Source organism: Sinocyclocheilus grahami, unplaced genomic scaffold (assembly GCF_001515645.1).
Source record: "Sinocyclocheilus grahami isolate Dianchi unplaced genomic scaffold, SAMN03320097.WGS_v1.1 scaffold535.1, whole genome shotgun sequence".
Taxonomy (NCBI): Eukaryota; Metazoa; Chordata; class Actinopteri; order Cypriniformes; family Cyprinidae; genus Sinocyclocheilus; species Sinocyclocheilus grahami.
This window is the reverse complement of record NW_015505714.1, coordinates 1522697-1539174: the sequence shown is the minus strand read 5'-3', so window position 1 is coordinate 1539174 and position 16478 is coordinate 1522697. Positions and strand designations below refer to the sequence as shown.

At 36.3% G+C, this 16478-nt stretch overlaps 2 protein-coding genes across 3 annotated transcripts; one reads left to right on the top strand and one right to left on the bottom strand.

The window, feature by feature from the left end:
• The first annotated feature begins 87 nt into the window (after positions 1-87).
• LOC107555499 (serine incorporator 5-like) lies at positions 88-3513 on the top strand. The gene is made up of 5 exons (XM_016238323.1): positions 88-128; positions 578-647; positions 752-788; positions 980-1124; positions 1304-3513. The coding sequence occupies exons 1-5, from the start codon at positions 88-90 to the stop codon at positions 1446-1448; spliced, it is 438 nt and encodes a 145-aa protein (XP_016093809.1). The 3' UTR covers positions 1449-3513.
• Positions 2290-16036, bottom strand: LOC107555496 (thrombospondin-4-B-like). 2 transcript variants are annotated; one of them, XM_016238320.1, is made up of 22 exons: positions 15814-16036; positions 15115-15312; positions 14780-15027; positions 13530-13644; positions 13333-13415; positions 12819-12873; positions 12489-12649; positions 11824-11961; positions 10923-10997; positions 10379-10558; positions 10108-10212; positions 8940-9047; positions 8693-8852; positions 7812-7930; positions 6426-6478; positions 6172-6353; positions 5720-5947; positions 4774-4970; positions 4347-4519; positions 4103-4242; positions 3951-4013; positions 2290-2908 (listed from the first exon to the last, which is right to left on the bottom strand). In XM_016238320.1, exons 1-21 carry the CDS (start codon positions 15890-15892, stop codon positions 3973-3975), a joined length of 2838 nt encoding a protein of 945 aa, XP_016093806.1. In that variant the 5' UTR covers positions 15893-16036; the 3' UTR covers positions 2290-2908; positions 3951-3972. The 2 variants fall into 2 exon arrangements, with proteins under 2 accessions (XP_016093806.1, XP_016093807.1); XM_016238321.1 differs by lacking the exon at positions 2290-2908 and having other exon boundaries at positions 3592-4013; positions 12489-12637.
• Between the last annotated feature and the right edge of the window lie 442 nt (positions 16037-16478).

Genomic DNA, 16478 nt, shown 5'->3' with positions numbered 1-16478 from the left:
TGCATGTTGATTTTTGGGTGAACTATCCCTTTAAACAAGCTCAGATATTCTTGGCCTGGAAGCAAATCCCCGTAACATATTATTTAAATGGATGATCTCAAAAACGATCCCAGGAGGAGTGGAAACATGTAATTATCTGGTTATGACAAGATGTTCATTTAGATTTAAAAGCAGGTAGTGTGGGAGGAAGGGAGTGAAGTTTAGAAGCTCTCATACTGTGAAGACGTGAACTCGCATGTGTTTCTCATTACCTGCAGACATGTGTGCTGAAGCTCTCTCCTCTCCACCAAAGCCTTATTTACACACGTATGTGATTCACAGTGATATGCGTTAGTTGTCAGCCCAATGATTCATTGTAGTGTCTCGCATCAAAATGTTTTTGCCATATTTCCCGTTTTCATGAGGCAAAACAAAGCTTTGAAGCAGAAAAATGACTTATTTTTTTTTGTCTGGTGGCGTTTTGGGAATAATTTAGAGAATGTTCTGTTTTTTACATTTGACGGTTAAAAAAAGAACACTGCCCCCATGTGTCTAATGCAATTTGAGTAAAAAAAAAAAAATACTCCTCTTCCTTCAGTTTGATCTCCACCACCAAGAGGAGCTCAACAGCCTTGCAGGTGTACAGGAACGATATGCCCGAAAATGAGGTGAACATTTGCCATGTTCTCTTTCTGCTGTGTTTAACACAACATTACAAAAAAATCCAAATCAAACTATGTAATGAATCATGCTTTTTTTCTTTTCTTTTCAGAGAGCTCGCTGCTGCTTCTGCTGTGTTGATGATACAGGTAAGACACTTTCTTCATCCAACACCTCTTTTAGTATTTTAGGGCATCACCTGAAGATTTCAAAGCTTAAATGTATTTTGATACTAATTTGGATTCATTTATACAGTAGAAAAGGGTAGATGGATGCCTCCTGGTGGTCAAAAAGAAGTACTACAGGTTTCTTAAACCAGGTGTTTTTTTCTATTTTCCAGAGGACTATGATGATGAGAAGACTGCTGGAGGGCAGAATGTGAAGTATGATGAGAGAGACGGCACAATCTACAGCTACTGCTATTTCCATTTTGTTTTCTTTCTCGGCTCCCTCTACGTCATGATGACTGTAACCAACTGGTTTCAGTAAGTACATAACAACAAAAACAACATTCCACAACACAACTCCTTTTTGTTTAATGTCTCAATGTCTCAGGCCAGCTGTGACATTTGCTTATTTGTGTGTGTGTGTGTGTGTGTGTGTGTGTGTGTGTGTGTGTGTGTGTATATATGTGTAATATGCATATGATCTTGTCTCTCTGCAGTTATGAGAACGCAAAGATCGAGAGGCTGCTGGAGGGGAGCTGGTCGGTGTTCTGGATCAAGATGGCATCCTGTTGGGTCTGCTTATTTCTGTACATGTGGACTCTGTTGGTCCCCATGCTCTTCCCAAAGAGATTCCAAGCCTAGAAACCCTTCACACATGTTCCAGTATCACCACTGTCCACTTACAACTACTGTGTGTGCGCACGTGTGTGTGTGTGTGAGAAAGAGAGTTTTGTTTGTTTTTAATGTTTTTTGTTTGTTTTATTAGTTTAAGTATAGTAAAAGCTTTTGAGTTATGTCTTCAAATGCAGTTTTATGGAAATGTGTTACAGAAATCATGTTATGGCTACTCTCATGCTGATGTAGGGCTCTTGTTTTCCTCATTACATGAAGGTATAAAAACAAACTATTGCTCAGGCTCACACATCACCTGTAAGTGTCTTGCTTGTTAACGCTTTTCTTTTGGTAGCTGAAGAATTCTATGCAAATCAACAAACCATGATTTTCATTCATTTATTTGTCTGCCTTTTTGAAAAGTTTTCAAATGTGTTTCACTTCAAGGGTGTGTTTTACTAAGGTAACAAGACTTCTTATTTGAATAAATGTATCTATTTATTTAATAGATATATCTCTCCTGATTAGTTAGGACACTGCTGCCTTGCAAAACCACCACACTATACCACCAATGGCACTCATGGAAACATGATCAAAACCAGCTGAGAAATTACTGTGCAAGATTATTCCTATAAGAAAGTACTCCAATGAGATGTCTTGTTACTGTATTTATTGAAGCACATAACTTCCTTATAAAACTGCACCAAAACAATATTTCCAATTAAGTCAGCAACATTCCTGAAGTTTCCTCCTTTTCCGGCTTCATCTTAAATCTCAGGTAGTCTACATTGAGCATACTGGTGTTTCCAGTGAATCACACCATTCTAAGGAAAGCATGTGACTGCCGTTCCCATTAAATGTTCTTATGCTGATTTGAAATGGGAGGGTAAAGCCAAGGCCACATCGTTATGCCCCAAAAACCTAAACTGCCACACAGATTGTTATATGGCCCACAGCAACACTGAAGCTATAGTTTCTTTCTTATTTTTCGATTTTTGTTACAATTTAAATGGTGCTTTAGACCATGGATGTCCTATACTATTTTATTCCAGCTCATGCACTAGACTTGCAAGCATGCCATTTGTCAAAGAACAAGTTTGTACAATCTTTTATACATATAAAGCATTGTTACAGCTGTGTACAGCTATTCTATTTAATCTTTCAGAGGTTTTTGTTGCTAGAAGTGCATGTCTGTATATCTTGTTTGTGGTGTTTAGTTTACAGTTTACAGGAGCTGCCCGTATTAGATGTATTGCAGCACTCCTGATGCTCCCTGGTAGAAAAAAAAAAGTGGTTGGCATTGTTGTTGATGAAGGAAATACAATCTAGAACTGGAATTATTTGACATTTTATGGTTATTTCCTGTGTAGCAGTTGTAGCTGTCCTAAATGCTTTGATGAACCAAAATCTCTTTTACTACAATTGGAGCTGGCACGGCTTTACTTTCTGTTTGTGATCTGAAGAACTTCTCCAAAAGCTGAAGAATCTGTCTGGGGATTAAAAAAAAAAGAGCTTGTTTATACAAATCAAAATGAGCAAATAGTTAATGATTGACTTAAACGCTACATGCTACAGCTGCATTAAACTAAAAGCATACTGTTTTATGCAACCCTTATTTGTTGCTCAGTATTTAGTTTAAAAGTGTTTGTCTGAATTAAACATTATGCCTTCCTTTATTTACAAAGATGTGCTTTATGTAAATAGTCCATTGTACAGATGACCACTAGGTGTACTCATAATATTGCAAAAAATGTAATCTTGCGCTTTGTGTTGTTCTAATTTCACATGACGACATAATCCAAAAATATGTACAGTAAGTTTACAAACAACTCTTTTTTTTTTTCATTTATATGCCTTGAATTTTCTTTATTATTATTTACGTTTTCTCATTTCAATACGTTCCATGAAGGGTCATATGAGTTTAACTGTTGCAGGATCAATATTCTTTAGTGTTTTTATTGATATTGCCAGTTCTTTCAATAAAAAGACAAATTAATAAAATGGTGTAGTCTATTTAATTTTTAAAAATGTTTTATATATGAAAGTTTTGTCATTTGTAGTCACAGAACGGAGACAACTAACACACGTACCATATGAAAATGAGACTGAACTGTGTATACAATTAAGAGGTGTAATTTAGGGTGAAACAACCTTCAGGGGGCTTACAAAATAAAACCAGTCAATGTTAAATATCAGTCGGTTCCTCACACAAAGCCTCACAGAAAACTTACAATATACAGGACAAGCTATATGTTTGTTTTAAACTATGACTTTAAAATTACAAGTCTATGACATTGTCCAGCAAGTCCAAGCACAAATCCTGACAATTTAAATGTATTTATCCACTTTATTAATATTAAAACCTTTAGTGAGTGTTTAATGTAGTAGCACACAGGCTTTGCTCTTTCTGGCTGAACTGCATTTTTGTGTAGTAAACATTATAGAAGTGTAAATTCAGCATAACTATAAACCTGTATATGTCTTGATGCAAAAGCCAGTAAATGGTCCATAATTAATTGGAAAGATGATTACCCAAAACAACAGCTTAGTTTCATTACTTCTGGGCTTGTTCTGTATAGTCTTCAGGAATTGTGTCTGTAAATGTCAAGAAAAATGTACATGAAGATACACAGTGAAATGAATAAGAATGCATTGTTCTAATATTGTTCAAGCACTGCACTCACCATTACAGCGGTATCTCAGGTTGGACCAGATGATGTTTTCTTGTGAAAAGCAGAACACCCCAAGACGGCCTCCTCTCATACTAGTGTCAATAACAACTCCAGAGTCCGCAACCAAGTCGGTACCTTCATAGAACTTTACTCTGTGCCAAAACAGAGAAAACAAAAACATGTTCTGCTTCAGTGCACCGTTTATCATATCCAAATCCAGTAAAGTCTGAAGTCGCCCATATTTACAGCATCTAACCTGATGTATCCCACTTGGGGTCTGTGCTTCAGATTCCAGCGGTAGGACACCTTGTCCTTCCAGCCCACATTACGAGGGTCTTTCCACAGCAAACGCACCTGATCGTTTGTGTCTCCAGTGTGCCACAGTGAATTCCTCAGGAACTCCCCTGGCCCGGTTTTAGACTTCACAGCCTAGAAATGCAAATATATTGAATCATGTCTGTGTGTTTATGATTTTACTTGAATAATCTAATCTAATTGTGACATACTTGAAGTGCAAAATAACTATGTCTACAGCTTTATAACATCGGTTAAGTGTTTTTGCATGGATCAGAGTTTAGCCAATGCCACTTTACTAGATTTGCAGAGGGCTCTGCAGAGCAGCAGTAATGATAAAAGCACACGCCAAGCCTTCAGACAGTAATAGAGATGAAGAGCGCCGAGACCTTAAGCTGAATGCCAGGCTCAGCCACGGCTCTAAAGGGCACCGCCTGCCAGTACGTCTGCTCCGTCTGCTTCCACATCACCACATAGAAGCTGGAGGAATCCTGGTAGCCGAAGATGAAGCCTGCATAGTCGTCATCGGTCACTGTATTCACATGGAAGGTGCCCTCAAAGTCCACGCCACTGAATGCTGTATATCCTGTATGTGGCGGCAGGACCGTGTCATGTTTTGACCAGATTTTCATTTAAAACGAAATACTAAAGTTTATATTTCAACCATGATTTAAACAAAACGAATACAGAAATTGTTGTTTACTATTCAGTTAAAGGGATACTCCACAGAAGTCTTTCATCATTTACTTACCCATCCTAGATGTATTTGATTTTCTTTCTTCTGTGAAAATGAAGATTTTTAGAAAAATAATACATCTCTGAGAGTCCATTTAATGCGAGTGGACAGTAAACCAATAGTTGACGCTTCAACAAACATGTGACCGCAGTCTTCTGAAGCTACACAATAGGTGTGTGCGAAAAAATACTAATATTTGAAACCTTTTTAAACTACTGTATAAATTCATTTCAGAAGACATTGATTCATCAACTGTGGTCGAATGGATTACCATTGTTTTTCTTTTGTGTGGTTTTTGAAGCATCAACTTTGAGGGTCCCGTCCACTTGAATTATTTTATCTTACAGAAATCTACATTTGTGTTTCACAGACGAAAGAAAGTCATAAATATGATACAACATGAGTCAGTAATTGTTAAGAGAATTTTCATTTTTGAGTGGAGTACCCTTTAAGAGAAAACAACATAACTTTTCTTAAAAGACCAATTAAGACCAGTATGAATTTCCAGGCTGGTCTATGCTGGATCGGTGTTGGTTTAGCTGTTCTTTTCACCATGGAAATACTCAAGATGATTCGAATGGTTTGGGTCACAAACATACCGACAGCTAGTCCTGGGTCACTATTCATGGTTTGGACAATCTCCATTCCCTGATTAAGAACAACCCAGTTGGGGTCGATCTGAGCGTCTCCCTCTGGATCCAGAACCACGGTCTGATAGGCTCTGAAGTCGGTCAGAGTTATCTCTGCGTTCTCAGGGCAGGTGTCGATTGTGTCTATCACATGATCTTTGTCAAAGTCTCCAGTGCAGGCGTCACCCACCCCATCATCTGACAAACAAGAAGAGCGCAAACAAGACTTTTAGCTAATAATATCTTTTTATCAGTGGTCTGAGTCCACTATAGGTTTGTGAAGCACATTATGATACAATATTTGAACACTTAAAAACACACAAATGTCACTGTAGCATTTTTAAAAAATGTAAACTAAAACATTAGTCTTAATTAATTGAACAACTTATGACATCCTACTAAGCAAATGTTGTGGTGCGTACGGTTTTCATCTTTTTGGTCTGGGTTTGGCACCAGTCTACAATTATCTTGACCATCCAAGATGCCATCATTATCATCGTCATCATCACACTCGTCTCCAAGCCCGTCCTTATCAGTGTCCAGCTGCGAGCTGTTAATGATGGTGGGGCAGTTGTCTTTGGTGTTCTGATGACCATCTCCATCACTGGAACAAAACAACTCGGTTATAAACTTGTTTTATATTGACCAAAGAGAAAGGTAAAAAATCAGAGTCTACCTATCAATGTTTGTGTCACAAGTGTCTCCAACGAGATCATCGTCAACATCAGACTAATTGAAAGAAAACAGAGGACAGGTTAAAACGGTAATATTGAAAATTACATATTCAGCATACAAAATGCACATTTAACAACAATTAGTTCCCTTGAATCTGGACAAGAGGCCTTAAAAGATCGGACCCTAACAGCACAGGGACTTCACATTGTTTGTATAGCGTCCTTTGTTTGTATTTGCACCAGTAGGTGGCAGCAAGTGACTGTTTTGTGATTGAATCGTTCATTCAACGGTTTCACTCAAATACGCCGATTCGTTCTGGACCGGATGAGTGAATCTTTGAATCATTCACTCACCCGAATCGCGAAGAGGTTGTTTCTACTTTGGATTTGTTTCCTCTAACTATTTTCGTTGGTGAAGCAAAACCAGACAAAACACGATACTGTGTATATTAACTTATTGTTCATTCACTGAACTGTTCTCAGAATCAGAGCAACTCAGAATCGTGTTGTTTTGTGAATATCAGCAGGCAATCAGCCACTGATATTTAGGAACAGCAGCACTCTTGCTTGTTTAATATTGTTTAACTAGCTTGGTCAGCATTGTTTGATGGTTATACCATGTTTTTGGATATGTACAGTGATAAGAGGGATTCTGCCGGTATGATAAGATGCTATTTTGTCTAAAATGAATAAATAAATCTCACTAAAAACTCTAATCAATGTTGTGATGCTAGGCAGTATAAACAAGTTATTTTTGTATTTATGAGGTACTATTATAGTTTTATTTAGTTTTTATTCATATTTTTAAATTAGTTTTTATTTTTATATTTTTCCTTTTTTTCCCCAGTTATGTTTTAATAATTTTGTGGTTTTGGTCATTTTTATTATTTTGTCATTATTATTATTTAAATATGTCTATGTAGTTTGTATTAATTTCCCCCTTTTTAAATCAAGTTAAATTAAATGAATGTATAAATATGAGAAATGTTGTAGCTGAAATTTGATTTCAGTTAACATTGCAAGAATCATTGCACTTTTGTGGTTTTCGTTTTAGTTAACTATAATAACAACCCTTGTTTGAAACGTGGATAACTACTAATTTTGAGAAGAACAGTTGATAAAATGCCTAAATAATTTGACTCCCTAAAATAGAGGGAGGAAACCAGTTTTCAAGAAAGGTGATTTTTAAAAGCTAAAGTCTAGCACTAGAAAGCTATCCATATAAATTAGATTCAAATTAGGTGATACTAGATAACACCAAAAAGTAATCTGAAATATAAAAATAGGGGGAAATTTGCATCCACAAATAAATATCCAACAGCAATCAATAAATATCTAATTAAAATACAATAGAATAGAACAGAGCTCGTAATAAAGTCGTGTGGCACCTGGTTGGGGTTTGGCACCTCAGGGCAGCTGTCACATGCATCACCAACACCGTCATTATCTTTGTCCTTCTGGTCAGGGTTGGGAACTCTCTGACAGTTATCCAGGATGTTCTTCAATCCTATCAGAAGTAAAGAATGTACATGGATGCATTCAGTGATTCATTAACAGAGCAAAAGCCAGGGTTTAAAATAAAGCAGCACCAGTGATATAAAGGGCATTATCATACAGAGGTGTACTGTCTAAAATGTCACTGAATGGAGCAAACTCCATCAGGAGAAACGCATATACAGTGATGTCTTTGTGTGCGGTTTGTTGGGTTATGTCACAAGGTGGCGGTGTTTCGGAAAGACTTCTGTGGAATAGTTTCCATGCATCAGCAGCTCTTGGCTCGGGTTCTTGGTGGAAATGTGGTTGCTTAAGGGAGACATGACAAAGCTCTGAAGTATCAAGTCAAGTGTCTGGATTTCGGCTTTGATGAACAGATCGTAAATTTCAAGCGCTGCCTGGATTCGATTTTACACATTTCAGACAGGAACAAATAATTGTCCATTTGAAAGAAATGATCAGTGTGGTGCCGTAGACACTGTTAATATCCCTACAGGTCACTTCAGCTTCACATGACCCATGCAGGCTAAAGTGCGCTCTAATTTGAGCTTTAAAAACACAGAAGCTTCTGTTTTTCCTCATCAAAATGACCTAAGCGCAGGAAAATCCTGATAAAAAACAGGTCCGAAGGGTGAAAGGGATATTTAAAACATAAAAAACACCCCATTTCTGCGACTAAATTAAATACACAGCAGCTGAATGGCAGATGGAGCAGAGATCAAAAAAATGTGTGGAGAAGGTGATCTTTGACAAAATAAGACCTAAATTAAATTACCATCCCCATCTATGTCATCATCACAGGCATCTCCCAGCCCGTCCTTGTCTGTGTCCCGCTGGTCTGGGTTCTCCACGTTTACGCAATTATCACAAGCATCACCATGGAGATCTTTATCACTGTTCTTCTGGTCTATGTTAGGAACCAACCAGCAGTTGTCCTGTAGGAATACAGTCATGCAAGCACTGACATTGAAGGGAGCATTTCAGTTCAAGGAAATAATGATCTAATGATGATTAATCTGTACCTGATCATTGAAGATGCCATCACTGTCTGCATCCTCATCACAGGCATCTCCCTTCCCATCTCTGTCTGCGTCTTCTTGGCCCGAGTTCGGAACAAACATGCAGTTATCCTAAAAATGAATGTGAGATAAACCGGTAACACCTTAATATTAAGTTTGGTTTGTTAACATTACTTAATACAAAACAAAATAATCAAAACAAAAGCAATATTTTTAGCATTTCTTAATCTTGATTAATGTTGTTTTATATATACACTATTAATAATAATAATAAAAAAAGAGTAATAATTCCAAGTTGTGCAAATGTTGTTAATTTATGAATGAACATGAATTAATAAAAACTACCATTAAAAGGTTTGGGGTCAGTCATTTATTTATTTTGGAAAGAAATTCATATTTTTATTTGGCAAGAATGCATTCAATTGATCAAAAGTGACAGTAAAGCCATTTAGAATGTTACAAAAGATTTCCGTTTCAAATAAATGCTGTTCCTTTGATATTTCCACAATATTAAGCTGCACAAATGTTTTCAACATTGATAATAATAAGAAGAAATGCTTCTTGAGCAGGAAATCAGCATATTAGAATGATTTCTGAAGTATCAAGTGACACTGAAGACTGGAGTAATGATGCTGAAAATTCAGCTTTGGCATTACAAGAATAAAGTACATTTTAAAATAAAATAGAAAACCGTTATTTTAAATTTTAATGTTTTACAATATTACTGTATTTTGATCAAATCAACTCAACTCTGTAAACATTGATATGGCTGTGGTTTAACTGGACGTTATATTTCTTGTTGTATTTGGCTCTGGTTGGAAGTGTATGCATATGTATGTTTTACAGCATGTGTTGTTTTTATGTTTTATGTTAGTGATTACTTGCCCAGGGACCGTGGATGAAAATAAGCCATTGGCTAAATTTGGTACAATGCATGAAATGGAAACATTTATGTTAAAAAATGTGCATGGTCCCTTTTCAAAAAATGTAATTAAATAAATTAAATAAAATCGAAAAAAAAAAAAAACGTACTGACGGCAAACTTTTGTGTGGTAGTGTATATTTGTAAATGAACCAAGAAATTGTTGTTCACTGTCAGTTTATGATATCTAATGCATATATGCTAATAAACTAAACTTCTAACAAAAATAACAGGTCACATGAATATCACCTTCTTGCAGGTTCCATCTCTGCACTGAATTTTGATATCTGGATAAGCATCAATGTCTGTGTCCTTTCCACAGACGTAGCCGTTTCCCGCCCAGCCAATTTTGCACTAAAAGCAACAAGATATTGAAAGATGTCAGCTGTGAAAGTATGGCTCAAAAGCATGGCATAGGAAATCACCCGCACAAACTGTGACATGATATCCCTTTATGTTTTCTTGAAATGCAAAACAACAGTAATAAACAAAACATCTGTGTGGATGCTTGACGTCTCACCGAACAACTGATGCTCCCATCTCTCTCCACAACACACTCTGCGTTGATGTCACATGGATTCGGCTGGCCTTTCCCACACAGCCTGTCAGTTAGAGGAGCAGGATCCAGGCCAGTACTTCTGCAGCCACTATTCTGGTCACCTGTGAATCCAGTCTTGCAGATCCCACAGTGAAACGCACCCTAGAAGAAAGCAAATTTTACATATAAACTACATTTACTGTACCTTCCACTGGCCACATTAGTATATCATCTTACCACTGTGTTATGACAGTATGAATTGGGTGTGCAGCCACCATTATCCACCTGGCACTCATCAATATCATTGCACATCTAATAAAAAAAAGGATAAATATGGTGTTAATCACAGTATGGTAATAAAATCACGAACAATAGCATTTTTTACTATATGTGTATCATGGTAATACTAGACTGTGAATCCAGTCTTGCAGATCCCACAGTGAAACGCACCCTAGAAGAAAGCAAATTTTACATATAAACTACATTTACTGTACCTTCCACTGGCCACATTAGTATATCATCTTACCACTGTGTTATGACAGTATGAATTGGGTGTGCAGCCACCATTATCCACCTGGCACTCATCAATATCATTGCACATCTAATTAAAAAAAAGGATAAATATGGTGTTAATCACAGTATGGTAATAAAATCACGAACAATAGCATTTTTTACTATATGTGTATCATGGTAATACTATGTTCTTTTGAACATGTAATTGGAGTACCATGTAAATATCATGATATATATAATGGTAATCATTCTGTGTCATGACATATCAATCCAGATGTTAGAGAGTGCTTCAAAATGTCTTATTACATAATATGTTCTCTCATAATATTAAATAAGGGGATCCATATTCATTTATATATACCACTATTCAAACGTTTGGGGTCGGTAAGATTTTTCAATGTTTCTGAAAGAAGTCTCTTATGCTCACCAATGCAGCATTTATTTGATATGAATTTCCAGCAGTCTTTATTCCAGTTTTCAGTGTCACATGATCCTTTAGAAATCATTCTAATATGCTGATTTCAAGAAACATTTCTTATTGTTATCATGTTGAAAACAATTATGCTGCTTAATATTTTCATTAAAACGGTGATAGTTTTTTTTTTCAGAATTCTTTGATGAATACGAAGTTCATCAGAACAGTATTTATTTGAGACAGAAATATTTTCTAACATTATAAATATGCTTACTGTCACTTTTGATCAATTTAATGCATCCTTGCTGAATAAAAGTATCAATTCCGTTAAAAATAAATCTTCTCGACTCCAAACTTTTGAACACACACACACACACACACACACACACACACACACACACACACATATATATATATATATATAATATTTGCACATACTGGTTAATTTAATTTAATGCAATTTTATTTAATTTTCTTAAGCACTGTCCCAAATACGTACTTGTTTGTTTGTCTGAGCATAGTGAACGCCCACACCCTGGATCTCTGGGCCAGTGAAGTCTCGTGGACACTTCTCACATCTGAACCCTGGCGCAGTGTTAATACACCGTACACCAGAGAAACATGGGTTGAACTGGCACTAAAATTGAACAGTTTATAAGGTTAGCTGGATTTATGATGTTCAACAAACAATGCTTTGTAATATATTGACGATTAATTCAAACAGTTACACAGCGATCTGTGAAAGGTTCTATAAAAACCACAGGAAAATTCCCTTAGAACCTTTGTAATGGTTTAAACAATAATTAGTCTAATAAACCCCATATTGAAACATGATGATATGTTCCTAACTGAGTTTTATTATTCATCAGTTAAGTAGAACACAGTGTCATGTGTGATAAACAGTCTGAATTATAGAGATACTGCAGTGAGTAATGGAAAAAATGTGTTCTTGTTCTTTCCTAACTACTCAACAATGAGAGAAATAAGCGGATATGAACAACATAAACAGCAAAACTTGTTTCAAACCACAGAAAGTCATATAGTATGGATAATAATGAACATAGCATAATAAAATATAGGTTGTTTATTTTCTGGCTAATGTTTGGGTGTATATCATTAAGATGAACAAAAACATAAATCAAAATCAGCATCGTAAGGTCTTACCTCATCTACGTCATCACATTGGACTCCATCTCCAACGTAGCCCTCAGGACAGGGTGCACATTCCACTCCTTCAGCTGTTTGGATACACATGTCCAGCTTAAAACAGACCCCTGGCCCGCACTTGGATTGCTTTGTATCCTGTAGTCCTGCTGTTAAAGGAACTAAATGTTAAAAGAACACTTGAGTTCACCTGTCTGACACCTTCAGGATCCTCATTATAAGCTTCTACTAACTAACTTCTACTTGACTGAGCACAGACACGATTTTTACAAGAACTGCAAAATGTTTTCTCATTATAGCTGTTTCGTAACTTTTTAACTAAAGTCTTACCAGTGCACTTAACACACTCCATGATAGTCTTTCTCAGGTCAGCAGTTTCTTTGGTCTATTATGAAAACAGACTGTTATTATGCTGAAGTTCTGAAGAAGCTATAGGGATAGTTCACCCAAAAATGAAAAGTCTGTCATCGTTTATTTACTCTCATTACATTGTTAAAAACCCGAATGACTTCTGGTACCTAACTCTACAACGAATAGGGGATTTTCAGGTTACCAAAAAAAAAAAAAAAGGTTATCGTAAAAGTAGTCCATAGTCTTCTTTGGCTTTGTAAGGACCATATTGAAGTTTAAGTTGATAATCACTGATAATCTTCCTCCCGTTATTGAACCAGCGAGTTGAAACCTGATTAATGCAGGAATCATTCAGACTGGTTCTGTCAACTGGATTAACTAATTTAGTGAACATAATCATTCATTCCTGAAACTCAGAAGAACTCAAAAGAACTGTACTTTTTGGGTGAACTATCCCTTTAAGGAGCTGTTTTCCCACTCGATTTCAAGTTACCTGCTGATCGACCTTCTGTTTTAACTCTTGGATCATTCGCATGAGCTCAAACATTGGGTCAGCTTCCATTTTTGAAGTTGTTCCTGCAGAAATGTAACATAAAAAGATTTTTCTGTACTAGAAGAAAACAAATAAACAATCATTAACCAAACTGTAGCTGAATAAGACAATAAGAATAAGAGAAACAACAGCCTCACCTAGTAGCTGCAGTGTTTCCCTCTGCTCGGTCTGCTCTGGACCACTGCAGTCCTGAAGCTCTACCACATTTTCAATAGACTCATCAAGCACAAGTCTGAGGTCTGACAGCTTATCCTGTAACACAGGTTCATAGTCACACCCTGTTAAAAATGTTAGTAATTTGACAGAAAAACACTGTTAAAATGCTACAGTTACTTTAAAATACCATATCATAAAAACAGTGAAAGGACATTCCCAGAAGTCCCTGCATGACACATCACATATGATTATATTTTGTACAAATAATTTTGTGTCTTCTTATTATTGTTATCAGTGATGTACAGTACATTAGGATGTTTTGTGTAACATTTTCTGTTATTTACTGTAGTGAATATTTATTGCATTATTTTAGTGTGCATATTTGTCACACTTAAAAGATTCAGATCATAAAACTAATTTTTATATTACACAAAGATAATGCAATAATAATTGTCAACTGTTTTGATTCTCATCTGTTCTTGAATTTCTTTAGATCGCGGCATGATGTGTTGCTCTTTAAGCAGGCTTCACTTTGTCAGACAGGTTCCACTTAAGTGATTCTTGATTCAACAGGTCTGGCAGTAATCAGGCCTGGGTGTGGCTAGTGAAATTTAACTCAGCTTTTTAAAATAATGTGGTTAATTGCAGTTCTTTCATGATTTAACAGGAGGGGGCAATACATTTTTCACGTAGGGCCACGTAGGTTTGGACAGCTTTTTTCCCTTAATAAATGAAATCATCATTTAAAAACTGCATTTTGTATTTACTTGCATTAAATTATGTAATATTTAAATTTGTTTGATGATCTGAAAGTGTGACAAACATGCAAAAAAATAAGAAATCAGGAAGGGGGCCAACACTTTTTCACACCACTGTATACACACATACAAGTATTGGCCATGATTTATGAACAAACTCCGAATCATCATGTGGCTTTTTTACTGTGCCACCTGTATATTAGGGTGGTTATCGGTACATTTTAAGGTAAAAAGGCAGATCTTGGTAGTTCAGTATATAAACATTATATCACTTAATAAAATATATGCTTCTAGACATAAAATATACACGTATCCTGTAAAACCTGTAGTATTTTTAATAGTGAATTTTTGACAACCAGAGCTGCCAGTTTTTTTACTGTAAATTTAAGGGGATATTTTTTTACAGCTTACTGTATATGCATAGATAAACTCATCAGAATAATGATATTATTTGTTCAACCTTCTAGGTTTACCTGCGATGAGGCTGGCAGGGTCTTGAGTGTGACTCGTTTTGGGCCCTGCGGCAGTGATTTGAAGGCTTGCGGCACGTCCTGCACTCTCTCCACCAGCCTGCAGTCCACATAGAGGGCCGTGGTGGGGGTGCCCTGCTGCAGCCCGCTCAAGTGGAGCAGTATGTGGTGTTGTTGACCATCTGTCAGTGGCACTTTACCGAAATTGGTTGTTCCAACCTTTCCATTGCTTTTTAGATATTTCAAAATGACTGTGAACAGAAGTATTTAGTGTACATATCAAGTATCTGTTGAGCCACTGAATGTAAAGCACATTGATGAGCTTTAATCAGACAAACCTTTGTTGAGTTTCCCCTGAACGGTGAAATCAAAATAATCAGTGTTGTCTAAAGCATTGAAGATGCGGAAGACACATGTCGGGGCTTTGTTCTGCAGCTGCAGGCTTGCAAGGATAAAAACATTGTCCATGTTCTTTGCCTTTATTCCTCCTTGCAGAAGGTCAGGTAAGCAATCCGGTGACACCAGAAGATCATAAACTGCAAAATTTGTCAACAGATTTGCACTGGGCACTGATGGTTTTTGATGCATTTGTGTAATACATATAACTGCACTATTCTGATGCTCTTTTGTCCAGGACACATTATGAAAAGCAACCAATGAGGTAATTGACAGATTTGTCCTCAGCCAATGGTCATTTCATAGTGTTTAGTTCCACATTTTTATTAATCCCACTGCATGCGGGGGGATTTCCAGATTATTTATAACATTTATGGAGTGATAAATTACCTGTCTAACACAAGAAAACAAGTTCATTTGTGCTAATATTGATATTATATTTTAGCAGAAATGGGATGGGTTTTCTTTTATTTCACATTTTAAACTGAGGAAAATTAATTCATGTACACTCTTATTCATAAACAGCTTTGTAAATATACATAAACTTATAAAAAATAAAAAATGCAAGAATCTTAACATACAAAAAAAATCATTTCTTAGATATTACATTTTTAAATATATTACAAGGTTTAAGGACTTACCAATTCCTTGAGTTTTCACTGTATCAAATAGTTGTAAAATTAACTGTAAACTGAATATGATTCTTGTCCAAACACCCATTGTAGATTTATTTATGTCACAAATCCAGTTTAAGTGTTCCACCCTTATTCCTGGAAAAATAGTTTCTGCTCTGACCCCTGATTCAGTCTTGATCAGTGGCTGTCAAAACAGAGCTGCCTGTTCCCTGTAGCCCTGCAGATGAACGAGAACCAGACTGGTGCTCAAGTGATTTACGCTTTTCAGATGTCTCTCTCTATATAAGGTGTGACCAAGCACCTCCTCCAGAATGCTTCTGTGCTTTTACCAGCTGCATATTGCTGTGAGCATGTCAGATCAAAACCTTCTAAAAGAGCTCTTTGTTAATGAGGGTAAATGATGGGAGGATGTGCTCAGTGTTGGGGAAAGTTACTTTTAAAAGTAATGCATTACAATATTGCGTTACTCCCTTAAAAAGTAACTAATTACGTTACTTAGTTACTTTTTATGGAAAGTAATGCATTACGATACGTTTGCATTACTTTTTAAATATGAGCAGGGCTTGATTATTTTTAATATAAGAAGTTCTATTTATAGCAAATGTAAAAGCCCTTTCACACCAAAAAGTGTAATGAATAAACCTCAGGCTAAAGGAAAAGTAAATTCACGT

Bases quoted from the DNA above. Each gene is read 5' to 3' on its own strand.
- LOC107555499 (XM_016238323.1), top strand. From the start codon at position 88: ATGGATGATCTCAAAAACGATCCCAGGAGGAGTGGAAACAT. The intron at 129-577 runs GTAATTATCTGG...CTCTTCCTTCAG, and splicing joins CCCAGGAGGAGTGGAAACAT to TTTGATCTCCACCACCAAGA. The intron at 648-751 runs GTGAACATTTGC...TTTTCTTTTCAG, and splicing joins ACGATATGCCCGAAAATGAG to AGAGCTCGCTGCTGCTTCTG.
- LOC107555496 (XM_016238320.1), bottom strand. From the start codon at position 15,892: ATGGGTGTTTGGACAAGAATCATATTCAGTTTACAGTTAATTTTACAA. The intron at 12,874-13,332 runs GTAACTTGAAAT...TTTTCATAATAG, and splicing joins AACAGAAGGTCGATCAGCAG to ACCAAAGAAACTGCTGACCT. The intron at 10,213-10,378 runs GTGAGACGTCAA...TGTTGCTTTTAG, and splicing joins ATGGGAGCATCAGTTGTTCG to TGCAAAATTGGCTGGGCGGG.